This window comes from Bos indicus, chromosome 19 (assembly GCF_029378745.1).
Source record: "Bos indicus isolate NIAB-ARS_2022 breed Sahiwal x Tharparkar chromosome 19, NIAB-ARS_B.indTharparkar_mat_pri_1.0, whole genome shotgun sequence".
NCBI classification, from domain to species: domain Eukaryota; kingdom Metazoa; phylum Chordata; class Mammalia; order Artiodactyla; family Bovidae; genus Bos; species Bos indicus.
Window position 1 is genome coordinate 54866256 of NC_091778.1, and position 27310 is coordinate 54893565.

At 47.3% G+C, this 27310-nt stretch overlaps 1 protein-coding gene across 4 annotated transcripts in view; it reads left to right on the forward strand.

Annotated features, from left to right (window-relative positions):
- Nucleotides 1–27310, forward strand: part of CYTH1 (cytohesin 1) — a 79868-nt gene that overhangs the window by 25479 nt on the left and 27079 nt on the right. The window contains exon 1 of one of the 4 annotated variants that reach the window (XM_019981535.2): nt 11659–12415. The exons of 2 other annotated variants lie outside the window; for them this stretch is intronic. In XM_019981535.2, the coding sequence (XP_019837094.1) occupies nt 12223–12415 (193 nt within the window). In that variant the 5' untranslated portion in view covers nt 11659–12222. Of the gene's footprint in view, nt 1–11658; nt 12416–23042; nt 23408–27310 lie in introns of those variants that run through there. One more of the 4 variants, XM_019981537.2, reaches the window with a different exon arrangement.

The following is a 27310-nucleotide window of genomic DNA, read 5'->3' on the forward strand; positions in this document are numbered from 1 at the left end:
ACGGACAGAGGACACCTGGCGGGCTGCAGTCCAGGGGGTCGCAAAAGAGTTGGGCAGGACTTAGAAACTAAACAATTTAATTTGTGCTTTTATATGTTGTCTTTGTAACCAGCAATCCTGTCAACCTCTGTGAATGATTCTAACAGTTTAGGGTTTGTTTTTTTTTAAACCTTTTCTATGTGGATAGTCAATCCACTAGTAAGATAATCATTTCTTTTTTTTTTTTTTTTCCTTCTTTACAATCTTTCTGCCCTTTTTCTTGCCCCATTTCATTGGCTGGGGCATTTGGGCCCATTTCTGCTGGGGCTTCCTGACCGAGAAGATTGAGTTAGAAAACCCTCCAGCACAGTACCAGTGAAGTTGCTGAGTGTGGACACCCTTCATGTCTTCCCCATCTTAAGGGAAAAGCTTTCAGCATTTCCCCACAAACTATAACATTTACTATGAGTTGTAAATACCTTTTATTGTGTTGAAAAAACAATTCATCCTGTTTCTAGTTTGTCAAAAGATTTTTTTCAGTCATGGATAGCTGTTCAGTTCTTTCAGTGCTTTTCCTGTAGGTATATGTGTCATATTGTTGTGACAGTATATTATACAACTAAGTCATGAACTAGTCTAGCCCTGCACTGTCTCACGTGGTAACCACTATTGAGTTCTTGAAATATGTTCTAAGCATAAAACAAATCCAGGATTTTGAAACCTTAGTACAAAAAAAAAGGCAGAATATTTATTATATCGATCATATGTAGAAATGATAATGTTTTAGATATATTGGGTTAAATAAAACTTATTATTAAGGTTATTTTTTACCATTTATCTTTTAGTTGTTTACTGTATAAGTAAGTAAGTGTAAGTGAAAGTTGCTCAGTTGTGTCTGACTCTTTGTGATCCCATGGACTATAGAGTCCATGAAATTCTCCAGGCCAGAATACTGGAGTGAATAGCCGTTCCCTTCTCTAGGGGATCTTCTCAACCCAGGAATGGAACCCAGGTCTCCCGCATTGCAGGCAGATTCTTTACCAGCTGAGCCACCAGGGAAGCCCCTGTTTCCTGTGGCTGCTAGAAAATGTTAAAATACATATTTGGCTCATATTATGTGTTTTTTGGACAGCACTGGCTAGACACACTGATGTTTGCATCCAAATTTATAGTGAAGAATCTGCCTGCAATTCAGGAGACCTAGGTTTGATTCCTGGGTTGGGAAGATCCCCTGGAGAAGGAAATGGCAACCCACTCCAGTATTCTTGCCTGGAAAATCCCATGGACAGAGGATCCTGGCGGGCTACAGTCCATGGAGTCGCAAAGAGTCGGACACGACTGAGCGACTAACACAATGTGTATTAAGTGTTTAATAGGTGTCCTCATTATTTTAAGCATTTTTACAGTAACCCAATGAAGTGGGAAATTTTTCTCCATGTCTTGGATGAGAAAACTAAAAGTCAAAGAGAGAGTAACAAAGTAGCTAGTGGGCAGTCGAGCCAGGACTGTAACCCAAGCAGCTGACTCCTGGGCCTGCACTGTCGGTCACTCCCTTGTAGGGATCATATGACATTTTAGATCACTGGGGAAAGGGTGTGCGTTTCAGTGAACGGTGATGACAGTTGATTACCCAGAAAATACTTAGATTCCCTTTGTCATTCTACACTTGAAAAATCAAACCAAAAGAACTCCAGATGGATTAGGCCAAAGTGTCCCTTATTTATATATATACACTTAGACCTGTAACCCATCTGGAGTTTTTTGTTTTATTTCTTTAAGTATAAAATGACAAATATAAACACACAAATATATACATATATGCACATATATGTAATTTTTAAGTGAATATTTTTCTAATTTTATTGAGAAAGGAACACTACTTCCTAAGCAGGTCACAGAAACTTAGAAGTCATAAAAAAGCAATCAACAGACATGACATCGTATGAACCAACTTAATATATATAAATGTATTATTTATATTCTTTTTTGTGTGACAAAAGCTTTCATAAAAAAGTAAAACAGGCAGTATAGTTGGAGAAAATATTTGCAGCACTTAGGAGCAAAGATTGCTATCCAAAATATATGAAGAGCACCTGCAAACCAGTAAAAAGACAAACAACAGTAGAAAAATAGGACAAAGGATATAAACGATTCAGAGAAGAAGCACAGCCAGCCAATAATCCTAATAGACAGGGAAACGGGAACTACAACGACCAGCAGATTACCAGAACGTGAAAGAGCGCTGGTGAGATTGTGGAGAAGCCGACATTCTCGTAGTGTTTGGGGGGGCATTTTGTGCCTGATTTCAGAAGGCAGTTTGGTAATGTCTGTCCCAGTTTAAAATGTTTATAGAGTACATCCTATGCCCAGAGCTTGGTTTCTAAATACCATTCTCCATTAAAAGGAACCTGTGATCCTTGGGGAAATGGGTGATTCCGGGGCTGGGTAGGGAAAAATACAAAGCGAGCCTGCTTGGAAAGTCTTGTGATGGCAGGAAGTGAAGAAGTGCTCAGAGAATGGTGGGGACGAGTTGGAAGACACAGGAGCCAACTTGAAGAAGCACCTGGCTGCTGACCCCAAAATTAGGGCATGATAAAAGATGGCGAGGAACAGATACCCACATCCTCCCAGAGCATCTCCCAACAAGATTCTTAGGAATCACAGAGGGACAAGCAGCCACAAAAACAGAAACCTGGTGGACTCACCTCTACCAGATGTTCAAGGTTGGCATCACTAGTAAAAGGCTAATCAACATCGTGGACCCTGATGTCATGCATCAAGGACAGCCTAATTTTCTGTGGTGGTGTTTAGTCGCTCAGTTGTGTCCGACTCTTTTGTGACTCCATGGACTGTAGCCCACCAGGCTCCTCTGTCCGTGGGGTTTTCCAGGCAAGAATACTGGAATGGGTTGCCATTTCCTTCTCCACATTTTCTGTGTAATTCTTGCCAAAAATACACAACCTCAGTTGCATCAGAAGAAAACTGTGGGCAAATCCAAATTGGGGAACATTCTACAAAACAACCCAGCACTACTCTGTGAAGTGAAAAGGTCATAACCCTGAGACTGGGAACGTTCGTGATCAGACTAATTGCAGTGGGGTCTCCTGGATTGGGTCCTGGACTGGAAGAAAAGGACCTCACTGAGGAAACTGAGGCGGTTCCAGTAGGTTTACCAGGTTGCCTGTCAGTATTGTGTTGATGAGAATGGAGGCCACATGGCAAGTCCATGTTTGTATAGTTTTTCTGCAGATCTAACATGTTTCAAAATAAAAAGTTAGCTGCCCATACTTGTTGACTCTGGAATTCAGTTTCCGAATCTCTTCTGCAGGTTCAGAAAAATAGATAAAAAACAATGTCGATTTCACATAGCTTGTGATGGCAGAGTATTGGAAACAGAGATTCACCAGTACAAAATCAAAGTATAGAATTAGTGCAGATTTTACTGTGGGATGTACCAATTTAAAAACTTGAGGTAGATTTATAGGCCCTGACATAGGAAAATCTCTATGAAAAAAAAACTTGCAGAAAAACATATATTAAATTTAACTTTGTGATATAGGCAGTAAAAAAAACAAGTACTTTTATTTTTGTATTTTACATGTTCTGCATCTTCCTCCCCACTCCCCTTCTATAATTTAAACACTGGGAGACAGTAAGTATGGTATTTTCTGTCTTCAGTGAGATCATCCTCTTTTGTGTGTTAGAAAAAACTCAGAATGGTGATTCCGATTGATAAAAATACAAAGACATAAACTCAGCCCTTAGGAAAAGTTTCTTACTGGTTCATATTTGTGTTTCTTAAGCTAACCTCAGTGGAGAGGGGCTGTGTTCTAGGTAGTCTCAGAGTTCAGGGAATTCACAGTTGATGACTACTTCGCTGGGGGTGTCTGGTCCCTGTGCCCCGAGCGTGTGTCCATCGGGCTGAGGGAGCACTCTGGGAGGGCCCCCTGGGCTTGGTGTCGGCACCCATGGTTACGTGGCTCCTCAGCTCTCCCGTGTCTTCAGCGTCCTTCGTGGAAGGGGGATGGTGGCGGTTGGGGTGCTGCCTGGTCTCCTGCAGGTTGTTTTGATGCCCAAGAAATTCTGTATTTCTGTGAAAATACCTCTGTGTCTCTTTGGAAACTAATGCAGCTTTTGAAGGTTACCTGCTTGGTTATGGTGCAGTAGCATGTGTCCCTTCAGTCAGAGTGACAAACCTCAGGCTGTCCAGCAGCACCATGAACCTGGTTCATGTTTGGAATTCTGCATTGTTTTATCTTTGAGTCTGCATTTCTCAGGTCTCTTTTTCCTGCAGACTTCTTACCAGGTAGGTTTCCTGGCTGGAAAGAGAATGTGCAGCCCCACCAATACAAATGTCATTCTGTGACTTTGGGTATAAAATCATTTTCAAGAAGAGTAAGGTAATTGGACTGAGGGTTTGTTCAGTGGAGGGAAGTTAAGTTTGAGGCCCATAGTCTTGGAAGGATGAATGATCACTATGCGAATGACAGAAATGCAGGTAGGTCTCTGTGGGTGGAGGGGTTCTGTCGCGGTGACAGCAGACACGGGGGGAGACAGGCAGGACCACGTCTTGAAGGGCCTCTTGTGCTGGGCAGTTCTGTATCTAAAATGCCCTTCCTCTCCCAGACAGTGCCCGGTCACCCATAAAGGTCACCTCTACTTTTCTCTTCAAGATTGTGACCCCAAGGCAGTATTTGAGTCACCTGATCTCCTAAATGCCAGATATTGCCACTAAGATTGTGGATTTTCTCAAAAGTCACTCTTCTTTTTTGGACTGCTCACACCCCCATTCTTCTTGCTGCCCCCAGGGACTCATTTTTGGTGTTTTTTCTCCAAGAGCTTGGAGTCCCCGACCCTCACGTCCTAATCCTGAGCAGCCCAGGTGGTGGTTTCAGGTGACCTCTGCCACCACCTGGGGCCTCCAGAGACCTGTGCTCTCATCACCTCTGGAGCCCAGCACCCAGCTAGTGTGGCACTCAACACAGTTCAAACTGAACCACACAGTAGAGACCCAAGTCTTTTTTGAGGGAATGCAGAGTACTCAGCCTTCAATGCTCCTTGGAAGGACTGATGGTGAAGCTGAAGCTCCAGTACTTTGGCCACCTAATGTGAACAAGTTGACTCATTGGAAAAGACCTTGATGCTGGGAAAGATTGAAGGCAAAAGGTGAAGAGGGGGGCAGAGGATGAAATGGTTGGATGGCATCACTGACTCAGTGGACATGAACTTGGCAAACTCTGGGAAATATTGAGGGACAGGGAGGAGGCCTGGCATGCTGAGTCCATGGGGTTGCAAGGAGTCAGACACAACTTAGTGACTGAACAACAGCAACTTAGCACGTACGTTTTTCAAATAACGAGCACCAGCTTTGTGAACGCCAGCTAGAACATGGCTAGAACATTACCAGGGGATGAGACTTCTCCTGAGGACACAGGAAGTGGGAGGTTCAGCCACCACAGTGGCTCTGGGTCCCCGAGCTCAGGTCTGTTCATGGGGAAACAGCCTTGGGAATCTAGTCATGCACACAGTGCCTGGTTAATTTCATTAGTCCATGCGGTGGGGAACAGGAAGCAGGAGGTTCACACACTGCAGAATGCACCTCACACACTGCAGAATTTTGGACCCCAAAAGCCTGTGTCCAGTGTTTTTGTTTCGGCTTGGGGGAATCACAGAGGTTCAGATTTCACCTCTGTGATGCCTGTTCTGACCACCACATTTAATACTTTTTTGGGGGGGCTGTGTTGGGTCTGCTTTGCTGCATGGGCTTTTGTCTAGTTGCGGCAAATGGGGGGCTACTCCTTGTTGCAGTGTGAGGGTGGCTTCTTGCAGTGGCTTCTCTTGTTGCAACGCACAAGTTCTACAGGCTCAGGCTTCAGTAGCTGCAGTGCCTGGGCTCAGCAGTAGCAGTTCCCGGGCTCTAGAGCCCAAGCTTCATAACTGTGGCAGATGGGCTTAGTTGCGCCGCAGCATGTGGGATCTTCCTGATTCAGGGATGGAACCCGTGTCTCTTGCATTGGCAGGTGGATTCTTTACCATTGAGCCACCAGGGAAGCCCCGTGTTTAGTACTTTAATGATTACTGCACCCTACGCGCACACTCCTGGATCCTTCTTTCCCCCATAGCACCCGCTACTTTCTAGCATGCTAGTGAATATTGTTATTATCTGTGTCTGCCTGTATAACGTAAATTCCCATTGGCCATCACCTATTCCCATAAATTAATCACAGTGGCAAGCCAATTTTCATATAACGAAAACCTTTCAGGAAATGAGAACAGTGGAATATCACCAGAGCATGCCCTACATACTAGGTAGAACATGACTTTCTTCTGTATACATTCAAAAGGTAATGTATTTGCAAAAATGGCTAATTGTAAACCTTTTAACAATCTTATCATGTAACCAGCAGAGGGCAGCACAGTTCGAATTTATCACACCTAGTAATTTTGACTTTATTTTAAAGGACATTTAAAGCTGTAACAACTGTTTTCAGACGTAGTTCAATGTTTATCTCAACATCAAGTTTAATTTTTTTTTTTTTTTTGCTGCACTGTGAGTCATGTGGGATCTTAGTTCCCCAACCAGAGGTCTAACCCATCCCCCCTGCAGTAGAAGCACACAGAGCCCTAACCACTGGACTGCCAGGGAATGCCTCAGCATCAAATATAGTATACTGCTTTCTCATTTGTGAGTCATGCTATTGCTTCTCTGTCTCTGTGGAGGAAGACGTTTCTGTTTAACATCACGAATAGGTCAAGCACATGTTTTCTGAAGCACACAGAACCACTTTTCTGAGTGTGATGGTGACGACAGGTGTGAGTCCTATGGGGCATCATTCCATCACCGCTGGGGGGCGCTAATCATTTACCTGAGCTTCTCTCAGGGACAGGGCTGCCCTCACCTGTTCCTGGAGGACTGGATCCAGGTGCAGATCCCCCAGCACGAGGGTCCTCATTGAGCACCTGGTGATGTGTCGACCCACTTCTCAAGGAAAATTGCTTAGAAACTCAAAACCACATGGGCCCCCCCCCCGCCACCCCAGTTTATGGCATTTTATGGCATTGATAGTGATTTTTCTTCCCATGGAAATTAAGAACAGACTCTGAAGAATTACACCTTTCTCTTTTTTTTCTTGCAAAAGTTAATGACTCTTCTTGGAAAAAATTGAAATTCAGATTGTGTAAGTAAGGCAAAGGGAAAGGACATGGTTTAGGGCTTTTGAAAAATATCTAATTGATTTTTACTGTTGATGATAAAACTGCTAAAAATTCCACCTTACAAAGTATGGGCAGGTAACAGTGGTGAGGTGCAAGTTAAGTGTGCATCCAGGAGTTTTTTATTTGCATTCTCTGCAACACATGCCTAGTAAATCCTTTGTTCTCAGGCCTTTTTGTTTTTGTACTTTGGTGATTTGGTGCTGTTCATGTGTATGAGGAAAAACAGTACAAATCCATATTTTTCAGGTAACCCAAGAAGTAGAAAGAAAGTGAAGTCGCTCAGTTGTGTCCAACTCTTTGCGACCCCATGGACTGTTTAGCCTGCCAGGCTCCTTCATCCATGGGATTTTCTAGGCAAGAATACTAGAGTGGGTTGTCATTTCCTTCTCCAGGGTATCTTCCCGACTCAGGGATCAAACCAAGGTCTCCTGCACTGTAAGCAGACTCTTTACCGTCTGAGCCACCAGGGAAGCCCAAGAAGTAGAGTAACTTTCAAAAGAGCTTTGCAATATTTCTAGGCAACTGTGGGTTTCTGTCTGTAGAAAGTTGAGGTCTTTGTCACTTTCTACGTCACCTTACAGATACACTTCTGTGGGTTTTTGGACACGTGCATGATTGTGTTCTCCAATCCCTTCCTATTGGCAGCTTATGAGGAAAGATCTAAGTTGCAAAGAAGGAGGTCATCATGAAACGAAATGACATATCTTCAAATCTCAGAAATTCCTCTGAGATTGGAGATATGGAATGACGCTAGAAACCAGAGGGTGGGTCTGAAGTCATGACAGGAAGTTAAGACACCCAGTTCTTTTCCATCTCCTGTAGCAAGGCGATTTCTCTTTCCCTTTGGTAAAACATGGAGATCAGGCTGTAAGGGGACTGAGTGAAAGTCTGTGTACTTACTTAGGAGCTCCTTTCCCTTTCTCTCTCTCTACTTACCTGCCCAGGTGCTGCTGGCCAGCTGTATTGGAGATCTTGTCTTTAGGTCACTGCTCAAGACAAGAACCTCCAGAGCCCTACATGTGGGGTCTGTACGTGTTAATTGCTTTATTATTTTACAAAGACACTCACCACTCAACAGGCCATAGCTACTACACAGTTTTTAATCAGATTGTCAGTGCCTCTCTCTTAAATATGAAGAAATAGCCTCTGTTTACTAGACATTTAAGGAAAATCCCTGAACATGAATAGAACAAAGTAAACAGAAGAAAAGAAATTAGAGGAAACAGGTCAGGGAAGATATAGAAGAAAACTTTAAAACTGTATACTTAAGAGTCTCAGAAATTATATTAATGAAATAAGAATCGGATGCTATCAAAAAGATACATTCAGAGATTAAGAGTGAGTTCTTGCAGATTAAAAATAAAATAAATAGGTTTCCCAGATGGCTCAGTGGTAAAGAATCTGCCTGCAATGCAGGAGACACAGATTCAGTCCTTGGTCCAGAAGATCCCCTGGAGAAGGAAATGGCAACCCACTCCAGTATTTTTGCCTGGAAAATCCCATGGACAGTGAAGCTTGGCAGGCTATAGTCCACGGAGTGGCAAAGAGTCTAGCATGACTTAGCGACCAAACAACAAATACCAGAAATAGAACATTCAAATAGAAAGATTGGAAGATAAAGCAGAGAATTGTCTTAGTTCAGGCTGTTGTAACAAAGTAGCACAGGATGGGTGGCTTAAACAACAGATGTTTGTTTCTCACAGTTGTAGAGGCTGAAGGTCTAAGATCTCAGTGCTGGGTGGATTGGACTCTTGGTGAGGGCCTCCTTCCTGGTTTATAGAGAGCTACACTCCTGCTGTGTCCTCACATGGCAGAAAGAGAGCTAGCTAACTCTCTGGCCACTTCATATAAGGGCACTAATTCCATTCAGGTGGCTCCACTGTCATGACCTGATCACCTCCCAGAGGCTCCATTTCCAAATACCATCACGTTGTGCATGAGGGGACACAAACATTTGGTCCATTGAAAGAATATTTCCTAGAAAGCAGCTCAAAAAGAAGAGGAAAAGTAGGAGTGAATAGGTAAGAATAATTAAAGGATCCACAAGAGAGGTCCAGTTGCTAATAAAAATGTCAAAATAGAAGAACTGGGGGGGAAAAAAGGACAAATTTAATTGTTAGAGTATAAGATTTCAGGCATAGGTTCTACCCGATGGCTAACATATGAAATTTAATAACAGTCTGCATAGAGAGAAGGTCCTGAAAGCTTCCTGAGAGGGGAAAGTGTCACATACAAAAGTTTGGGCACCAGAGTGGCACCACTGCCAACAGCAGCACCGGAAGAGGAAACAGCGAGGGAGCACCTCCACCGCGCTGAGGGAATTAAGCTTCACTCAGAGTGCCACACCCAGCCAAAGTGCCAGGTGTAAGAGAGGAGACGCGTGCAAAATTCACAGTCCCGGTGATGAAAGCCTGCTCCTTCACAGCCCCTCTGTTAGTTGTGAGAGGATGTGCTCCACCAAAATGAGGGAGTAATCCCCAGAAAGGAAAAAAAAAAAAAAAATTGAATCAGACTCAGGAGCAGTGGTGGGAAGCAGCAGAGGGAGCGCACAGAGTGGTCCCCAGAACTTGGGCCTCAGAACCGCAAGACTAGGCTGAGCGGAAGCGTGGAGGTTTCTGGAGGCCGTCTCAGAAGACAGACCACTGCACAGGGTTGACCATATTGACGACTTCATAGCATGGTAGAGAGTTTGGCACTGAGAGAAACAAAAAGGCCACTTAATGCCGTTATGTGGTTATTTTAATCATAGTACATCATGTAGCTAGGTTTTGAGCAGTATTTATGGGAATACTAAATACTGATTTTACCAAAAATGTTTGCCTGATTATACCAGGGGTGTGTGTGTGAGGGGTGTGTGCGTGTGTGCAGGGGTGTGTGTGTGTGCACGTGCATGTGGCTGAGGTGTGGCAGCAGAAGCCGAGTTTTCATCTTACGTGGCAGGCAGTTGATGTCTAGAGTTGAAAACTCGAGAACAAGTGGTGTAACTAGTTATTTCACAACAGGGAGGTGATGAGCAGAAGAAATAGCCGAGAGACCTACATCTGTGGAGCGTGATTTTAGGTGGGGGAGAGGGGAGCAGGGCAGGAAACTGTGGTTTTCTGTTTTAAACCCTAGGTACTACTTGCTTTATGTGATGTGTGTCTTTTGCTTAGAGAACAAACTAGGCATGGTGGTGAGAGATGAGCCTGGAGAGGCACAGGGTCCCAGGAAGAGGGTCCTGACACTGTGGTGATTACGGGACTGAGGACTTCAGGGCTGGCTCCTGGCCTTGGGAGTTGTGTGGTCTGGTCAGTAAGGGTTTGTGCCCTCCCAGCTCCACTCTGTACTCTCCCCAGCCCTCTGGCCCTTTGGATTGTCCAGGAGGCTGGCGGGCTGGGGGATACTCCCCACCAGCCAGCTGAGGTCAGGGGTCCCCTCCACTCCACCGCCCGGCAGGCCTGGCCTGCTCAGGGCCACCCCCTCGCACTGGCCCTGGGGCCGCGTCTCTCCCTGTGGTCTCCCCAGACCCTGCCCTCACTTTTCTAGACCGCCCTCTCTTCTGTCCACACTCCCAGTCTGAGTGTGTGTCTGTGTCCTTGGGATTGCGACTGATGTGGGTGTTAGGCTGAGAAAAAGACTTTGCCCAGAACATTATGTGAATATTCACGGAAGCTTTCTTTCAGGTTACATCCTGATAAACACATCATAAGTTGAAAATGTCATAGGTCAACGTGTATGTAATACACCCAAACTGAACAGCACAGCTTAGCACAGCCTACCTTAGATGTGCTAAGAGCAGTAAAGCAGCCTACAGTGGGGCCAAACCACGGAACACACAACCTGTGTCGACTGTCTGCTGTAACGACTTGAGCACTGTACTGACACAGTGAGAAGAAACAACAGTTGTCTGCGTCCAGGGTGGTTGTAAGAGTGTCGGTTGTTCCCCTTCGTGACAGTGTGCTGACTGGGGGCTGTGCTCGCTGCCACTGCCCAGCAACACAGGAACGGATCGGACCACGTATTGCTAACCCAGAAAAGAGCAACATTCAGAGTATAGTTTCTACTGACTGTGTATCACTTTCCCGCCATAATAAAATTGAAAAGTCGTAAGTCAACCGTTGTGAGACTTCTCGAGCAGTCCAGTGGTTTGGGGTCTGTGCTTCCACTGCACAGGCACAGGCTTGATCCCTGGTTGGGGAACTAAGATCCCTTATGCCCCACAGCATGGCCACAAAAAAAGTCAATCATTGAAAGTCACGGACCATCTGTATACTTATCTCTTGAGGTGAATATATCTTAAGAGAAGGATAAATATATTTCATTATATAGTATATGTGGTTATTATATGTAGTAAATATGGCAGCTGTAATGAGAGATATAGATGTTGAGAGAGATATATATATATATATATATAAAGAGTTAAATATGTAAGAGAGAATGAGAATATAATATAGAAAACAAAAATCTGGACGAATATTAAGAACATATACTGAAATGTCATCAGTGGTTATCCCTGAGTGATAGGATTAAGGGCCCCCCCAACTACTATAATCTAATTTCAACAATAAACGTGTCATGAATATATTAAGAATATGCAGAAAAGAACAGTTTGGTGCAATATATTAGAACATAGAATGGGGATGAAGTTGAACTTATATGGGAATGATGCCCTTAGTTGTTTTAGGGTTTGGTTGTTTTTTTTTTTGCCTCTAAAATCTGCCTCCTATTTTTATCCTGTGACTTCATAACATACTGTAATGATTATGATCTCTTAGTCACGCTCTTGGGAAGTGCGCTGTTACCTCACTGTGAGACAACCCAGTGTTTTTAAGTCATTTTGTTCTAAGCAAGTGCTTGGGAAGTGAAGAGAGAAACGCCAGCCCTGTCTATTGCTTTGGGTTGAGTCTGAGACCAGAAGTGCCACTGTTCCTCACTGGACTCCAGCCTCAGACTGCTTCCAGGGAGGAGGTGGTTAACCTCTGGGGAGCTCCTTGAGCTTGACTTCAGGAACTGGGTGGTGGCAGTGAACTGGGAGTGACGCTTCTGTGGATGGAGGCTGATTGGTCCAGGAGAGCTGCCAGGGAGTTCCCCGGCAGTCCAGGAAGCAGCTCTGAGCTGTCCCAGCGTTGGACAGCCCACAGGTATTCCCGCCCCACCCGGCCTCCCAGGAGTACACACCCCGGCAGCCTTCAGGGTCCTGCTGTGACAGAAAAGATGGTCCTTAAAACCGAAGAAGAGGATGGTGAGTCCAGGCCTGGTCTGGGTGTGTGGGGTGAGGTTTAGGTATCTCTTTTGATCAATGTGTGACGACATGTGTTGTGTGACGACAGTTTTACAGCCCCTTGAGGAGTACCAACTGAAAGGCTCTTGCTTGTGTGTGTGTGTGAGAGAGAGAGAGAGAGAGACTGTGTTTTTAAACTGAAAGTGTCCCCCAGCCCCCACCCCCACTCTGCCTCTTGTTGGGGATCCGCCCTGGGTGCGTCTTGGTGGCGTTTGCCCTCCTACTTGGCGATGGCGTCTGACTTCCTGAGTGAATAACAGTCTTAGAAGCGCTGAAAGTTGCGTGTACACCAGTGTGACACTAAAAAAGGAAAGATGTTAGAGACCAGGTTTGAAAGTACCTGAGGATGAATAATAACCGTGAGGTTCAGGATGAATAATAACTTTTTATTAAATAAAAATGTAACAGAGGGAATCCGTAGTTGTTTGATCTTCCTCTTTTGGTATTAGGTAAGTAAGGACTGAAGCCTTGCAGGGTCTGGGGAACTTCCTTTGTCTTCTCCACACCCACACTGTAAACAGTGAAGCTAAGAGTAAAGGGGTGACAAGTTTTGTGGATTCTAAATCCCAAAAGCTTTTGCAGAAGAACTGGCTTTAAAGCACCCTAGGTCAGGGCTCTCCAGTGTCTTGAAGTTTTGTGTGTGGGTCTGTGTATGTTTTATTGTGATACTTTCATCAGATGGCCATGTATTTTTTGTTTTGTTTTTGATTTGTTTTTGACACGTACACACTACTACGTTTTATTTATTTATTAATGGCTGCCCTGCGTCTTCGTTGCTGCACATGGGCTTTCTCTAGTTGCGGCAAGCGGGGGCTGTGCTCTAGCGTCGGTGCACGGGCGTCTCCTCGAGGTGGCTGCTCCTGCTGTGGAGCACAGGCTCTAAGCGTGCAGGCTCCAGTTGTTGCAGCACGCAGGCTCGGTGGTTGCGACGTGCTGGCTCTAGGCGCACGGTCTTCAGTAGTTGCGATACGGGGGCTCATCAGTTGGGGCTGGAGGCCCTAGAGCATGCAGGCTTCGATAGTTGTGGTGCATGGGCTGAGGTGCTCAGCAGCACGTGGAATCTTCCCAGACCAGGGATTGAACCCAGGTATCCTGCACTGACAGGCAGATTCTTATTCACTTGGGCCACCAGGAAAGTCCCAGATGGCCATGTTTTAGTGCCTTTAAGACAAAAAGCAAAATGTATACTGGTTTGTAGCTGGTATTGGATGATATGAATAAGTCAGAAATAAATATTAAGCTGTTTTTCAAAATGGATTTTGTGAAAATGATAATAAGCTTTAGGGATCGTTTTTATCTTTTTCCTTATCTGGTTCACTGTAAAATGTATTTGAAGTTTCATCTTTGTGTCAGACAGTATTGTGGACCATACCCCACAGGGTGGCTCGAAAAGCTATACTGTGTGTGAAAGCCTATGGGGGAGAGGGGGATTTGGTGTTGACAACACCCGGCATGTGAGGAGGGGATGATGATGAAGCGGTTCTCCGTCAGGGCTGAACTGCCCCCGTGGGAGCTTTTGTATCTGAGCGGTGTGTCCACGGTAGCCAAGGTGTCTAGCTCGAAAGGGGACCCTTGTGAGAGGGGAGGAAGACACTGGTGGATGATGCTGGGGTGGTCGGGGTGCACTGGCCCGGCCTCAGCAGAGGGTGACCGCTGCTCACTGAGCTGGTTCTTCCCTCTTACTTGCCGCTGCTCCTTCCTGGTGGCCTGGCTTCAGACTCCCTGAGGTGGTGCCAACAGTCACTTTAAAGTCAAAATCAAGGGGTTCCATGCTGTCAGCTTCTGGCCATCCTAGAGGCTTTAACATTCAACATAAACTGCTCAGTGTGTGTGCCCTTGATTCATGGGTGGGAGTAGGGCTAGGGCATTTAGAAATCAATTTTTAGAGATAGGATTAATGGGCAACTTTGCTTTGAGAAAGTAGTCTGCTTTGAGAAAGTAGTCTTCAGAATGGGTGGTTCTCCATTTCCCTCAGCGCCCCCTGCCCCGGAATGTTTCATCTTGTTGTTTGTTTGAGACATTGAGGGGGGCGCAGTGTTGATAAGATAGTTGCCCCTAGATACTGAGATGAGATGACAGAAATGGCATCGGGCATGTGTGAAAGTGAAGGGAGCAAATGGACTTTCCCGGACCGGTCCCCAGCATCCCGAGAGGGCGGGTGAAGTGTCAGCATGTGCTTCTCACACAGCTGAATTGATTAGATTGTCACCCAAAGGGCCACCCAACACAGGGGAATCAAGGTTTAAAAAATGTCTCTGAAGAAGTCAGATCTTACCTGCTGCATGAGAATCTGCAATCCTTCAGTTACAGACATGGCTTTGCCTCTGTCCTTCCCTCTTACTTAGGCTCATCAGGTTCCACTCTAGTTACGCAGGTGTGTGTAACTGAGACTTAACCAGTGTCCAGTTATGTACGCGTGTGTAAGGATAGTGTCCAGTTATGCAGGTGTGTGAGACTTAACCATTACACTGAATTGAGCACTGTTTTCTTAGCCATCTGAGGCTGTTTTTAGCTGTTACCTTTGGAATGTTTGACCCCCTTGCTTTGCCTTTGAACCTTCTCTCAGGACTGGGATCCCAGCTCCCTGCTGAGGGGCACACGGGACTCTCACTGGCACAGCTCAGGCTCTGCCGGGCGCCCCGGGCCCTGAGCGGAGCTGTGCTCACTGTCCCCAGGCACGCAGCCCCCTGGCCTCGTCCCTTTGTGTGATCCATGCATCCACATTCTCTCTGCATCTGCATCGGTCCTCAAGTCCAGGCTCCGAGGCTTGTCCAAGTCCTGAGCAGCCTGGCCGCGGTGGCCGCCTGTGCCGCTGCTGAGGGCTCGCCCGCCTGCCCTGCTGGGAGCCCCCTGCTGAGCTCTTTAAATCCCAGCCCCAGCGCTGGCCGGGCACATGCAGATGCGCAGTGAGTGCTGAGCTGACGTGGCACGGTTGATTATTCTGGGGAGAGAAAAGAAAGAGCTGATGGCTCAGCCAGAGAGTTTGAGTTGGACTTGGTCTGTTCCTGGATTATTTATACTCATTGAATCTTACCTCATCTCTAAACTGGAAGTAACACCGCATACATAGTTCATTGTCAGGAAGTGTGCAAAGGTCACAATTGGGCTTTGTCGTCAAGTTCAAATAATGGAAATGAAAAAATATTTTAGGCTGTGGATCTTATATATGTATAAGTTAGTATTATTTGTAGGAAAATATACTGACTGAAATGGAATTGAGTAGAGTATCTCTCCCTCAGGACACTGGATTTTCAGGTTGCATCTGAAATACTCTGTCTGGTGGTAACTTACCCCTTATCCCGCCCTCTCAATGTGGTCCTTGCCACTGCTCCAGCCTCACATTGGGCAAGTTGCCGAGGCTGGGGGGAGTTTTAATTCGGAAAGCAGAGGTGCTATAAGTGCACATCCCATAGATACTCCCTACTCCCTTCCTCACCGGTTGAGTTTGTATTTTGCAGAACCAAAAATGGTTACATCTTTATTTTTAAGCAAGAGCTCTTGGCATTGTACAAAGCACACATCTCAGCGGACCTGCATCACCATCTGCCAGGACCAGTTTTGAAGGGGCCTCTCTCTGGTCTGAGTTTCATAGGCTCTGGTCTCAATTTCATAGGCTGTCTGTGGAGCACACCAGCGTGAGTGCCTGCAGCACTGAACAGAGGGTCAGGACTGCCCTTTCTTCTTGATGAAGGAGGTTGAAGAAATGAGGCTCAGGTTCTGCTCTGAAAAGAGTGGACCTTTATCTGTCATCTGAGGCTTTCCACAGCCTCCCAAGTTCTCTTTGCTGTGGAACATAAAAGCATAGGGCTGGCTGTCGGTGGTCAGGACCCAGCATCCAGGAGACAGTTGGGGTGTGGAAGGCAGCACGTGGAGTTGTCTGAGGAGCCAGCATTGTGGAAAGAACAGGCAGGGAGTATGGTCTTGGCAGGACGCAGGACTGGCATCCTCCAGCCTCTAGAGTGGGCCACGGAGCCGAGGGCAAGGGAGATGCGGTAGATATGGCAAGGCATTAGGACCTTGCCACCCAGCCCTCCCTGTGGCTCTGGAAGATTCGCTGAGTGTGTTGGTGGTGGTGATGGGGAGGGGCTGACTCTGCCTACATATAGTTTGCTGCTGGTTACCTTAAAAGTGGAGGGCTAGACCTTCTGCACATTTTATATAGTATCCATTTCTCAGTTTTCCTTTGCATTTTGACAGCCTTCCAAAGGCACCTTTACTGAATTTACATTGTTCTTGTCTTTGCTTCTCTGTTTGCTGAAGCCAAGCTGAGATTTCCTTTTTAGAAAGATTCTTGTAACAGCTTCTGTCTTCTCCTGTTACCTTGTGAAGAGCTTCCGCTCATGGGGACTCAGATGGGCTCACCTTGCAGCTGGGACTGTCACTAGTGCAGAGGGGCCTCAGGCTCGTGGGGCCCTGGCTCCCAGGGCACGTGGAGCTCCCCTGGGGCTGGCGTTGGGCAGCGCTGCTGAGACTCGCTGCTCTTGGGACCCACTTGTCCTCCTCCTGAGCCCGTGCTGGTTGTGACACACCAGGGAGGATGGACACAGAAGTCAGGCTTGCTGCCCTCAGCTCTGCTCATGGTCAGGACTCACCTTGCCACTTCCTTCCCTTCTTCCGAAGATAATTTCTTGACTTTTGTATGATCTTCCTTCCTTACCCTACAGAGAAATCATGAAAGCTTAACTTCTGACTTAGAAAAATACAGCACATTTCTCTTCCAAGTTGGTGACTGTTTCTGCATCTCTTCTCTTTCTGGCATCTTGAGTCTCTTCTCCTTTGTCTCTTCTGTTAAGAGTTCAGGATTCTGATTCACGGAAGTCCAGTGGAATCCTACATAGACAACACAGCATGATGGTATAGTTTCCCCCAGGGATTTCACACGCATTATATATAACAGGACTCCAGGTATGTTCCTCCCACAAAAGAAATACTTGGGTGTAAGCTGAGCAAATGTTTTGGGGTAATTGGTTGGTGACATTTCCATATTCTTTTCTGAATAGAGATTTCAGCGTAAAATTTTGCCTTAGTTTTGGATCCAGATAAACAGAAGGGTATAAAGTGCAGCATCGCTGCCTGCATTCATTCCCTGTCCACACTCCTTGTCTCTGGAGAGGGTCCCTGTCGACAGTTTGAAGTGCATCCTTCTCAGATCTGTGCATTTCCCAGCATCGGTGTCACATGCGTGGTGTCCTGTTCCTTCTCGTGGCACCGTGTCTGGGACATCTTTCTGTGCTGTCATCTGTGACCAGCTTACTCTTTTTAATGACCAAATTGTGTGTAAATAGCTTTTTAGGAGAAGGCAATGGCACCCTACTCCAGTACTCTTGCCTGGAAAATCCCATGGACGGAGGAGCCTGGTAGGCTGCAGTTCATGGGGTTGCTAAGAGTCAGACACGACTGAGCAACTTCACTTTCACTTTTCACTTTCCTCCATTGGAGAAGGAAATGGCAACCCACTCCAGTATTCTTGCCTGGAGAATCCCAGGGATGAGGGAGCCTGGTGGGCTGCCGTCTATGGGGTCACACAGAGTCGGACACGACTGAAGCGACTTGGCAGCAGGAGCAGCAGCAGCTTTCACTTTTGCACTTTTGAGAACATGTCCGTTGGGTAAGTTCTCAAATGCAGTTGCTGAATGGAGAAGTACTGCTCGAAGTTTGCGCCCTCTCCGCTCCCCCAGCGGAGCCTGGACCCTCGGGCCTTTGGTAGACGCTTGTTTCTGCCAGGCTCTCGGGAAGCTTTAACTGGAGGGTTGAAGCGTCCGTCCTTCGTGTCTGGCCACTGTGTTTCCATGTCTGCCTTTTCTGTCCTTTGCGGCTTGTGCACCGTGGTCTCACAGCTCTGTGTGGTGCTCTCCTTTGGAAACGCGTGAGCCTCTGTCACAGGTGTTGCACGTCTGCTGTCCTGGTTGTTTACCTTTTAGCTCATAGAACTTTATTTTCCATTCTGAAGCCTTTCACTTTATTACAGCAAATTGAACAGATTCTGAGATTATGACCTTATTTAATTTATGCTTTATTCTAGAATTTCTGTGGTTTCTTTTTTTATATTAAAATCTTTGATTCAGCTAGAATTTATTCTGATATAAATGAGGTAGGCATTCAGCTTAGCTTTCCCTCAAATGGGTAGCTAATTGCCCTACCACCATTGACTGAATAATCCTATTTTTCTTTATATTTTTGTATCTTTTAAAAATACTTTCTTTATGAGACTTCATGACTTGAAGTGTTTCAGTATTTCTTGAGGTTCTTTTCTGCTGTTTTCCTTCTCTATTGCTGAAATTTCAATTATTGATGAGGAAATGGCAACCCACTCCAGTGTTCTTGCCTGGAGAATCCCAGGGACGGGGGATCCTGGTGGGCTGCTGTCTATGGGGTCGCACAGAGTCGGACACGACTGAAGCAACTTAGCCGCCACCGCCGCACTTCAATCTCTGGCAGCAGCTCTCTCACATTACCCTTCTTCCTCTTGATAGTTGCCTTTGCTATTCGCATACGCATTTTCCATGTGAACTTTAATATTGTTTTATCCGTCACACTTCCTGTAAAACTCTTGTTGTTAAGGTAAATAGTAGTTTTAGAAAGCGATGTACAAACTGAAGACCACCTTCCCCCACTGGGGTCCTCCTGCCTGTGCTCAGATCGTTTTATTTTCTTGGTGGCTTTCTCCAGCCATGGTAATCACGCTAGCTTGCATGGAATTTGCTGGTCTTTGGGGGTAGATTAGAGTGAGGATCTGTTTGTATTAGATGGAGGAGGCCTGTGCCCTCTCCCGGGTCAGCTCGCCTTCCAGAGCTGGTGGTGGAGGGCACAGAGCCACCCTGCGTCTCCAGGGGCAGAGCTGCCCGCATCCTGCCTCCCTCCCTTCTTCCTACCGCCCTGCTGCACCCTCTGCCAAGGGCAAGAGGGAGAGGACCCCGAGAGTGGCCCCAGCAGGGATGAGTCCCTGTGCTGGGGCTGGGAGCAGGCCCCCATCTGGAAGGCGGGCTACCTGCTGCCCCAGCTTTGCTGCCTGTGAACGGACTCAGGGCTGCTGGGACCTGGAGAGCAGGAGCCTGGGTCGGTGCCTGCAGCCGCTCTCAGGCTTCTCTCAAACCTTGAGAGCCTTCTCTGGACCTCAGGCAGCTCTGAGAAGGGTTGATCTCTGGCACCAGGAGCCAACCCTTTCCAGTCTGAGGTTAGAGTTAGGAACTGCTACCCCCTCAACTGCTTCCGGCCCTTCTCAGAGCGGGAACAGAAGCCAGTCTTCGCTGCTTTGAAGAAGCATTTATGCTCCTGCTGCTGCAACTGCTGCTGCTAAGTTGCTTCAGTCATGTTCGACTCTGTGCGACCCTATAGATGGCAGCCCACCAGGCTCCACCATCCCTGGGATTCTCCAGGCAAGAATACTGGAGTGGGTTGCCATTTCCTTCTCCAATATACGCTCCTCAGTTCAGTTGCTCAGTATATGCTCCTAGCTTCTACTAAAGAGTAACTCAGCATTTTAAAGCAGAAGGAATGGAATAGAATGGTTGAAAAGTCTGTGCTTGCATTTCCTGTGATGCAGAAGCAGGGCAGGTGGGAGTGCAGGCTGACCTGGGGCCTTTGCCCAGAGGATGGGGGGCTTGGGGATGCATAGGATTAACAAGTTTGTGATGCTGATAATTTGAAAGACACTGATTCATTGCCTCTCAGGAGTTGTCTGGAATTAAGCACAGGTGGGTGGCCGTGGAAGCTCTGAGCTGTCGGGGCAGAAGACACTTAGTTCTGTGCCCCCACTCCTGAGCTGAAGTTTCGCTGCCTTAGATGAATGCCCTGTGTCCCTGTCACTTCTCTCTGGTCACCCCAGAAATGCTGCCTATCCCTCTTTCCTGGTGCGCCCGCACCCCTTGTGACTCTGCCTCACTGCCTGTCCAACAACAGTCAGATGTTGTCTTCAGGCCAGACTCAAAGGACACCAAGATACCAGTCAGATGTCTTCAGGCCAGACTCAGAGGACACCCTTTCTGACTAGTGCAGCTTTTCCAGGAGTTTCCAGTTTGTTCTGTATCCCTGTTTGTCCTTTGTCCCCAGCCTCTTGTGCCCTCTCCCCGCTGGCCCGGCCTCAGCTCCCATGAGGCCTCTGGGACAACCGGCTTTGCCGGCTTTGCTGCTGCTGACCCCACAGCACCTGTCACCAGTGTTCCATTGGCACATAGGCTGCTTGATTCTTTTTCTTTAAAAGGAACAGGAACACAGAAGCTCTTTGGGGGCTAAACCCACATCTTACTGTCTCTGTATCTTCCGCAGTAACTAATAGAGCACCTAGTTTATGGGTGGTAACCATTTTTTTCCCCAAAAGATTGTTGGAGTATGAGTCTGAGAAAGTAATTTTTTAAAGCTTTTATTTTCTCTGTTGGTAGATTTCCTGAGATTACTACCCTGTGCCCAGTCTTTTCCTCCAATCATCGCTGTGATTTCATAAACTTGATTATGGGGCTATTTATTTGAGATCTGTCTGTAGATATGAGGCGAGCCACACTGCAGACTTCCTGTCGGTAGCTTTTCCCTGTCACTTCTTGTCTCCTTGCTTCCTCGGATCATACTGTTTGTGCAGAGAATTGACTGTGGTGTAGGCTTTGCTGCCAGCGAGTCTGGCCTGGAGGCACGTTGAGGTCTTTGCCAGTTTACACGTTGCAAGTCCAGCCCCAGCAGTGGATCCTCTGTTGCTCAGTTGTAGCTGGTGGGTTCAGGACAAGCCACAGCGAGCCTGTGCCTTATGGACCGAGTTGTGCACAGGAAGTGATGTCAGGATCCACCTACTGGGACCTTTAAATCCCTGGAGGGTTTGTGTGCCTGTTTTGATCTTACCTCAAAAAGGGGGATGTAGCCCTTAGGACTGTGTAGAGTGCTGTGAGAATATTTATGATATTTTACTGGAAGGCAAGAGCTTCATTTCATGGACAGAAACCCCCCTGCGAATAGGACAGTGTCCAACCAGGTGTTAAACTTTGTGATACAAACACGTTCAGAGGAGACCGTATAGATGAAGAAGGCGTTTAGTGATGGTTCTTTTGTGTGAACTGAGGGAGTTCTTTCTGGAAGAGGTGGTCTTGATGGCTGGGGAGGATGAGCCTCTGAACAACAAGAAGGAAACAGAGATAGGTTGGAAACCTGTCTCCCTGGGCCAGGTGGTGTGTGATTGCTTACCAGACCCAGTATCTAGTAGGGACTCTCAGCTGGCACGTTTGTTGAAAACTTGTCTTCCTTTGTAGCTTTAAACAGATATTTCATAATTTTAGGGTTTATTTCTCATAGATTTGGTATGATTCTTTTAGATGAGAACTCCTATGACACAAAAATAAAATTTTTCATATTGTGACTGTTTCTTTAAAGACAGGCTGGGCCTGCAAAGCCCAAGTGTTGGTCAAGTCTGGTGACCTTGTCCTGGTGATAAGGAACTCACATTAGTATAGTGGAGGGAGGGAGTCGTCTGTCAGCCGTCTATCAGCAGTTTCCTGAGGACAGAGCATTGGAAGGCAGGCCAGAGTGTGGGGTTTTTAGTTTTTTTCCTCTTTTTGTTGTGTGTCTGGAGTGGTGGTTCTTAGGCAGGGAGGTTTGACCCTGCGAGGATTTGGGATATCTGGAAGCCTGTGGGGCTGTCCTCTCAGGGGGTACGGTGGGATGCTGCTGTGGGCATCCAGGGATTGGAGGCCAGGGTGCAGTTAAATGTGCTCTAAGGCACAGGACACCCTCCCACACAGAAGGAGCCCCCAAATGTCAGAAGTGCCGAGATCGGAGAACTTCATCTAGTATAGTGGTTTATTTTCTCTTTTTCTCCTCGTGTATTTGGCACTTGTTTTAATCCTTAGGTCTCTTCCCTTATTAGTCAAAGGCAGTGCTTCCCAGAGGAGTTCACAGACACAGCCTGCAGTCACCCCATGTCCTGCTTTAACACGGGGCCTGAGCCTCCAGACTCCAGTTCTGGGGCCTGAGGTCCCCAATGTGTGTGTCTGCCAATGCCCTTGGTGATCCTCACACCTTGAGGTGGACAGCCACTCCTCAGGCTGTAGTGACGTTTCTTGTCACCAGCAGTCTTACAGTATTGTCCTAGACCCACCGGCCACTCGCCCTAACCAGAGTGAACTGGCACGCTGGGTTGGAGCCTCTGGTGCTTGTGGCCTGAGTAGGAGGCAGGCCGTTTTAGTAAAAGGCTGGAGCAGATCACCTGGAGACAAGGGGCTTAGGGCTGCAGAGGACCAGAAGGGGTGGGGCGTGGGGGGGCGTTGGAGCATCAGGTCAGCGTCCCTGCCTGCTGATGCGGTTGGGGGGTGGGGGTGGGAGGGGTGGGGGAGGGGGAGTCAGGGGGTAGGGGGAGACGGGAGGTGGCCTTCTGCTGAGGGTGACAGAATAGTCTGCGTTCTGGATCCTACCCTCCTGTTTATCCACTCGGGGAGGGAGGTACCTTAAGTAAGGGTTAACACCCTCCTAGGGAAGCCACCATCAGTCTTTTGCTTCCAAGGGGGAGAAAAAAGCCGCTGCAGTCTGTGAGCAAAGGCTCGTGGCGCGTCCCCTCCCCCTCGGAGGCCTCGAGTGGGGGCGCGGTGGGCGGGGCGCTGTAATTGCATTCATGGAAATAAGCCTGGAGGACTGAGCACACGCTCGAAGTGTCCGCCTGGCGCTGGCTCCGCGGCCATCTCCAACCACGCCAGCCTTCCCCACTAGGATCGACTTCCTCCGCACCCGGGTTTCTGCTCAGCTTTTGTGTCCCCGCCTGGCTGCCGCCTCTGCCCGGGCAGTGCGGGCGCACATGCCGCGCGGGCTCCGTCCCTGCCTCCACCCGGCGCTGGCGGGGCGGCCGGGGGCTTGGGACTGGGGGGTCGCGGTGCCGGGCCACCATGGCCTCTGAAGCGGACAGCTGCCACCTGCCAGGGCGTTGACGTCGCTGCCCCAGGGCTGCCGGGATCCTGGGGCCACCGGAGAGGGGACTCGCCCCGGGTAAGAGGCCAGGCGGGGGGTGAGGGGGTGGTGCGGGTGAGCCCACCGTGTGGAGCTTCCTGTGCCGAGTGAATCCCTCTGCTATTACTATGCGCCGCTGCCGGCCTCTCCCACCCCGGAGCCAGGCAAGCCTGATGTGTGCAGCGGCTGCTTCTCTGCATATCTGTCGTGTGGTTTCGCATTCTGCCCTCTCTTCCTAGGTTTCTTTTTTCCCGTAGCTGCTGCTTATAGAGGTTTCAGCCTTCAGTGTGGTTTCTGCTAGGCCCCAGATTAAGGAATAAGCTAATAACCAATTTGTATGGTCCTGCTAGGATGAGGTTTTAAAAAGGAGGACAGAAAACAGGGGCAGAGTCTGAGAGATCACCCTCCCAACCCACCCATGGAGTTTTTATTTTACTCATTAAACACTTGTGAACCTTCCCCTGGTATGAGTAGCCCTCTTCCCAAAAATGCACATAGAAGAGGAGCTGGAGTCCCTTGTTTAATTTGCTGCCATGGGTCTGTTCCAGCTGTCCGGCTGAGGGGGAATGTTTCAGTCTGCAGAAATAGGGTTTTATAAAGGGCCAGCATGCACGTAGGTTTTAGGAAGGTGAGTAAGGTGAGAGGAAACTGAGCTATGTGCCTCGGGTCCCCACCGAGCCTCTCTTTTGGAGGGCAGGGGTGTGGTGGCACAGCTGTGCAGTGCCCAGATGGCAGCTGGCTTGGGGAGGGGGCGTGCTTGCTCTGCCTGGGAGGAAGGAGAAGGGCACGGATGACAGTGGGGTTTGTCTGCTGGGACGGGAGCTCCCAGGCTTGCCCTGAGAGTGGAGGGCTCCTTTCTCGAGAAGCCAGAGGTGGAACGTGGTTCTCCTTGTCAAGCCGGCTCCAACTCTGCTTTCAGTCCACGAGACCCTTTCAGAAACAGCCTTGGAGACAGAGATTGGTCGTGTGAGCACTGGGAAGAAACTGCTGCAGAAGTCCAGCTGGACCACGTATTACCACTGCCAGGTTTTAGAAAAAGCTTGAGGTTCTTAAATGATTGTTTTCTAGTTTTCAGCTTTTATTGAAAGCAGATGTTAACTTTATTTTCTAAACCAAACTTTTAGGATACAATTTTATGACTTTGTCTCTTTTACTACCTTGAAATTTGATCTCATTTCCCTTTGATTACAAAAATCTGTCTTCAAGTTCTCCTTTTTATTAGATAAAATGTGTCCATTCCTTCTCTAAGTAAGGTAAGATGATAAAATACTTTGCTTTCATGAGGCAGTTTATGGAGCTGTTTAATAGACACCCTCTCACTGGGAAGGGGGAGGATGCTGACATGCCCATTCCTGCTTAAGGAAACCAAGGGAGAGATGGTGGTTTTTCCCAGGTCACAAAACCACTGGTCAGTGAAGCCCCACTCAGTTGCGCCCTACCTCAACTCCTGGGCAGTGTCTCATCTCAGTTAAGGAGGCCTAAATTTTTAGGTTAGTGGTTAGATGAGATGTCTATAAGATTGATACAGGAATAAAGTTTTCCTTAAAGATGCAGACTATAGGAATAAAATCTTTAATATACTTACTTCTGGGTGGGAGACTGAGTGGTTTTTATGTGGAAAGAATTTAAGCTACAAGAGTAAATATTCACATTGGTAATTTGCTGGAAGGCGCCTTTCACCTTTGATGTTGAATGTCAGTTATGCTAGCACATGCCAATTTAATTCCTTTTGGTCCTGTTGGTGTGTCTACATTCTTTTAGTCACTTAGGCTGTAAATTGCTCGCCTGGTGGCTCAGACAGTAAAGAATCCGCCTGCAATGTGGGAGACCTGGGTTTGATCCCTGGGTTGGGAAGATCCCCTGGAGGAGGGCATGGCAACCCACTCCAGTATTCTTGCCTGGAGAATCCCCAAGGACAGAGGAGCCTGGCAGGCTACAGTCCATGGGGTTGCAAAGAGTCGGACACGACTGAGCAACTAAGCACAGCACAGGCTGTAAATTGGTGGTGAGACACTTCTTTTTACAGTGCTTTATACAAAAATCAGATCATAGCTTCTGAGAAAAAGGACTAAGCTTAGCAGAAATCAGGAATTCAGTATATTGCTATTAAAATTTTTGTTTCATTTTTAATTGTGGTGAAATATATGTAACATAAAATTTACCATTTTAAGTGTATAGTTCAGTAGCATTAAGTTCATTCATTCACATAGTTGTACAGCCATCACCATTATCCATCTCTAGAACTTTTTGTGAAACTGAAACTCTGTCCCTGTTGAATTTTGGCTCCCGGTTCTCCCCTCCCCCAGACACCCACTGTTCCACTTTCTGTCTCTGTGAACTTGGCTTCTCTGGGTACCTCATGTAAGTGGAATCGTCCGGGATTGGTCCTGTTGTGGCTGGCTTATTTCACTGAGCGTAATGTCTTCTGAGTTCCTTCATCCTGTGGCATGTGACAGGATTTCATTCCTTTTCAAGGCAGAATAATATGGTATTAAATTTTACAAAGGGTTGCTATAGTTTTGACTTACGGAGGGAAAAGGAATTGTTTCCCAAGGTTGGGAGACTTTCTGTAAAGTCGTGAGATGATCAGGTCAGCACCCAGTTGGCCATGTATGTGTCCCCAGGTTTCCGGTTTCAGTCACATCCCATTTCCTCGTCCTTCTGTGTCCTCTGGTCTGACAGCACCCTGAGGTCTGTCTCTTAAGTGTGAGGCTGGCAGCGAAGCCCCTTAGTCATTGTATCTTTGTGTTTCACTCATCTCTGCGTTGCCTGTTGTTAAAGACCCTGTGAATTTTGGTTGTTTTCTTGCCCTGTCAAGAATATCTGACCTTGTGTATTTCTAGTGTCAAGTCAGAAATGAGAGTTTTGTGAAAGTTTGCTGACTGTTTGTGTGTCAGCCAAAGCCTGACTATTTTCTAGTATTTAGAATTTTTTCACACTGAAAGGCTCTGGGATCTCCTGGGAGACCAGGTGACTTACCCCAGGGCGGGGCAGTACAAGTGATCTGACCGGAGGATCTATTTGCACAGGCTGAGTCAGGAAGGGCCCAGTGTGTGACCAGCACTCGCCACACGGCCGGCTCTTTGATCTTTGTCTCTGGAGGCAGTAGACACAGCGCCCTCAGTCATGGGCAGCTTCCCAGATTTGTGCTCTTAAGCCCAAAAGCTGTTCGTAAATAGCTTGTGTTCCCTCTGGAGCTAGTAACAGTTTCTGGAGAGGGTACAGGAAGGTCCAGTGCTTAATTTACCTTTCTTTTTTTTAAAAAATTAAGTATAGTTGATTTATAGTGTTGTGTTAATTTCTGGTACAGTAGAGTGATTCATATATATATATATATATGTGTGTATATATACATACACATTCTCTTTCATATTCTTTCCATTATGGTTTATCACAATATATTGAATATAGTTCCCTGTGCTCTGCAGTAGGACCTTGTTGCTTATGCATTCTTTGTACAATAGTTTTTGCATCTACTAATCAGCATCCTTGACCCGGCTGCTGTGGCTCCAGGCGGGAGGGTGGTTTCTGAGGCCTTGTGTGTTTTCAGTTTCATGAAGCTCCAGCCTGGAAAGGGTCTGTCCAGCCTTGCTTAGCAGGGCCCCCTGGCGCAAGCTCTGGAGGGATGGAAGCCCGTCTGCACAGTGACACCCTCCTGGGCTGCATGGGGGCCAGACCTGTCTGTCTACCCTCTCCACGTGTTGGGAAAGGGAGGGCCTTCTGACTCTTGACCTGCCTTTTAAAATGTTGTCCTGCTGTCCTGGTTTAAATTTGGACCCTTGTTACCACCAAAAGGCAGGGGCTATATATAAGAAGGATGATGCTCAATGATTATGGTGGAAAAGGTAAGGCAAATTTAAATCTAGGCAGTGGGACCCGGTATAGCTGGAGCCTCTGAGGGAGCTGTGTCTGGGCCCTAAAGTGCACCTCCAACACTTTGAT